At 43.9% G+C, this 3,779-nt stretch overlaps 2 protein-coding genes across 2 annotated transcripts; both read left to right on the top strand.

The window, feature by feature from the left end:
• Positions 1–2,267: 2,267 nt before the first annotated feature.
• Positions 2,268–3,205, top strand: SAMD00019534_036310 (hypothetical protein; the record flags this gene model as incomplete). Its single annotated transcript, XM_012904523.1, has 5 exons — positions 2,268–2,367; positions 2,466–2,594; positions 2,664–2,770; positions 2,838–3,071; positions 3,182–3,205. 5 exons carry the CDS (start codon positions 2,268–2,270, stop codon positions 3,203–3,205), a joined length of 594 nt encoding a protein of 197 aa, XP_012759977.1.
• A 220-nt stretch (positions 3,206–3,425) lies between these two features.
• SAMD00019534_036300 (hypothetical protein) lies at positions 3,426–3,722 on the top strand (the record flags this gene model as incomplete). Its single annotated transcript, XM_012904522.1, has 1 exon — positions 3,426–3,722. The coding sequence occupies one exon, from the start codon at positions 3,426–3,428 to the stop codon at positions 3,720–3,722; it is 297 nt and encodes a 98-aa protein (XP_012759976.1).
• Between the last annotated feature and the right edge of the window lie 57 nt (positions 3,723–3,779).

Below are 3,779 nucleotides of genomic sequence, written 5' to 3'. Positions count from 1 at the left end.
TTTATCTCGTGCCTTCTTAATCTGAAGAACCTGGATTTCTATTGTCGCCAACTTGTGCAGATAGAATGGCAAGGTGCATTCTGGGTGTCCAAACGGAGTGATTGCAAGTTTGAGAGTCATCGACTCGAGTCTTGTCCCATGGAAGATGCCATCGACAAAGGCCACTGCCCTTTCAAAATGATCTTGTCCATCAATCTTGAGCGTGTCAATCAGATGGCTGGCATTGATGAGTGCCACAATCTGGTCCACAGTCACATACGGGTTGACACAGATCCACTATCAATCGATGCAGTCTTGGCATCTCCAGACATAGATTGGTCGGTTTAATTGCGCCCATGGCCTCAGAGAGATAAAGACTGGTGACCAATTTAGAATGCATGCAAGCTAACGGATAATGATCGACCTTGTGATAGCTGATGTTTGGGTTAAGGCTCTCTTCAGTGTCATCTTGGATCCAGTTGTAGACAGATAGTTGGATGCCATCGGGGAGGTTTGTGACAGAGTCTCGAGCACATTGGTCAAATTGAAGCACATCTATGTGGAGACAAACTTGAACAGATCCTTTGAGACAAGAGCAAGAGATAGATTCCAAGCATAATTGTATGACTTGTCCTGACGCAGTAGATGTGATTTCCAGGCATTCAGACTGATTTGGTGAATGATCAGCCGAGGCAAAGAGGGTATATCATAGTCTGTTGTCATCTTTACAAGTTGGATTGGATGATGATGAAAGATATATTTATATATATAGATAAAATAGTTCCTGAAAATGTCACAAAACATAGGATAGCATTGGCAATGCTGCATTGCATTAAAGATGTCATCTCCAGCACACACGAGCAAAGTAATGATCGCAGCACTGGATCATCGATTGTTGACCGACGTCGACAGACAAGGTAGCTTGATGGCGGTTGCTCGCAAAGGTCCTGCGAGTGGTCGTTGCTACTCGTACTTCTTCCACCAGCTCGCTGCCGATTCTTGAATGCCTCGATCAAGACAAGGACTCTGAGAGTATCATGAGCGAAGGTGGTGACGACCAGGACTTCGAACAGATGCGTCAAGACCTTGAGAAGTTGAAGATCGACCATTCATTTGTGTTGTTAGTGAGGTCATCGTCCATGTCGTCGTCCTGTTCTTTGGCTGAGTGTCTTGAACACAAGGATCAGAGAGTTGACTGTGCGTTGTCTAAATATCTCTGATCGTACAAGTCGAATTATCCTCCTTTGTTTGGCTGGCCTGCGTGGCATCATTGTTGATAACATGATCATTCGCTACAGATGAAGTGGAAGGTCAAGTTAGTATGAGTAATTGAGTGCAAGAGTGGTATGATTCCTTACCCACGATACTCACGTTGGTGCTAAGACTATAGAAGTTTGGTGTCAGCCAAATGGGTTGGCTGGAATGCTGAAGATGCCATAGAGGTCCTTGTCGGTCTTGGTTGCGCTCGCCAATCTGAAAGGTCAAGATGTTGTGTATTGGCACTTCTCCTCCCGTCCGTGGAATGGAGAGAGTATCGCAGATGTTGAGAGCAGGAAATGTGTGGCAACACTAATAATGTCGCCCAACAAGTTGACCGATGTCGTGCTAGGTTGGTACCTGTATACCAATTTGTCGCTCCAGATCACTAGATCGTGATACTATAGGTGTGACAGGTGTGCTTTGCTGCCATGTCCACACTGGCTGACTGTAATCTCTTGGGCAGCATGTGCTGGTCCAAGATCGATCGAGGTGACCAGTAGTTTGTTCCCTTTTTGGTACATCCACTATCTATATATAGAGTTGAAAACTTGGATGTCCTCCTTATTGATAATCCAGCACGTCCAAGTGACTACATATATGATGTGATTGTTGATTAACGTGTGTGTTGTGATAGGCGCCGGGTCTCCACTGTTGGCCTTTGATCCAAGGATTATTAGTTTGGTAATTAAAGGCGTTGAATGTTCATGCATCGCTTCATCTTGGTGAGATGATTACGTTGGTGTATAATAGTTGAATGTTGGACGATGTTGGCCAACCAAATTGAAGATGCACCAATGAACAATGCTATGACAGATGAATGGGATCCAGGACCAACAAATGATGAAAGTGAACCGGAACAAGCAGAAGCAGATGAGGATGATCCAGGACAACCGGACGATGATGACCAATGTACAGATAGCAGGAGGATGAAGAAAAGATGTCCTCATGAAGGTTGCCAAAGTTTCATTGCGTCTCGCAACCTTGCAAAGCACATTCGTCTAATCCATTTGCACCATGATGGAGCATGGATGAATGATTGTGATGGCTGTGAGCGAGTGCAACAGTTGATGGACCAAGCAAAGAAGAGATTGGATATGAGCAGTCGTGCGAGGAGCATACCCATGGAATGTAAGTGTGATCGATTGATTGCAACTGTAATGAATGGCATACAGGTTATTGATTGACAGCTGCGGCGCCCCTAACATCAATCAATATTCATTCCTTAGTGCGTCCATCAGTTGAGCAGGTCTTGATGCTAAAGATGAGGACAGGGTTGACACGCGAGAAGTTGGACTTCATGCTCTACTTTTGGCGATGTGACATCAAACCAAGCCAGCTGAACAAGTTGAAGAAGTGTAAGTTGAATGAGTGTCGTTGGTCCACTACACTGATCAAATGAATACTAAACATACCTGTTGATATAGCTCTTGTTTCAGATATCCAGACAAAGAATACACCTAATGGTCAATATGTACCATTGGAGACATGTTTGAGACTTATCATTGATCATGATGAACCTAATCCAGATTGTGTATGTATAGGTTATCATGTATACTTACTTAAATATGCATTACTAATGTTGTTGTTGTCTGCAATAGGTTAATGTTGTCAAAGCTGCCATTGATGGATGTGTGATGACCAAGAACAGGAAGCGCAGCCAGGTGACAGGAGTGTATCAGTTGATCACTGGAAAGACTATGTCTGTACTGTGTAGTCCTTTCGATACTCACCAATTCATTGTGTTCCAAGGCAGTGAAACCAATGAATCACTCTGGGCTGAGCTGGAGATGCTACGACAGGACCTTGACAGGTTTAAAAGTAATGGCTGCAAGGTAAGTCATTGCAAGTTTGATGTTGGTGTTAGTTATCATGTCTTTAAAACTAACAAAGTTGATTGATTGATTGATTGATTGAAGATTGATCACAATGGAAGAACATACAGATTCAAGATGGTACTATGCAGTGATCTCTCATGCCTTGTCAAAGTCCTTGGACTTTACCAATGCTTTAAGCCACGATCCGCCTTCAGGTGCTTCAAGTGTTTGATCACCCGAGATAACATTGGCTATATAGGTAGCAGAGTGAAGGCCAGAACTCTAGATGATGCACTAGCGGTCGAGCAGAAGATTGACGATGGTATCCTTAAGACAGATGCTCAMGGCAAATTGAGGACCCATGTCAATGGGATGGTCAGGAAGATGGCAATCCACTTTGAATTCACTGATGTCATTGCTGATGTAGTCCACTTGGCGATATCTTTGGTCAAGAACAATAGCAAGTTCATGTTTGAGGATGCTGTCCTCTATGGTGGAGGCAAGGAGGAGCTAGTGGACCAACTTAAGAACAATGACTTGGCGATTTTCTTGAGTGATAGCACTGCTGACAAAATGAATGCCGTAGAGGTTCGAGAGGCATTCATGAAGACGACCTACTCCTATGAAGAGGTAATCAAGATGCTGGACATGATGCCTATCAATCATTGACACCCATCAAAGGAATCTCTACTATTCCTTTGTTAAAAGCAGGGTCCACAGCCACGG

This window comes from Acytostelium subglobosum (genome assembly GCF_000787575.1).
Source record: "Acytostelium subglobosum LB1 DNA, scaffold: scaffold6, whole genome shotgun sequence".
NCBI classification, from domain to species: Eukaryota; Evosea; class Eumycetozoa; order Acytosteliales; family Acytosteliaceae; genus Acytostelium; species Acytostelium subglobosum.
Note: the sequence above shows the minus strand (reverse complement) of the source record. Positions and strands in the feature narration are given on the sequence as shown.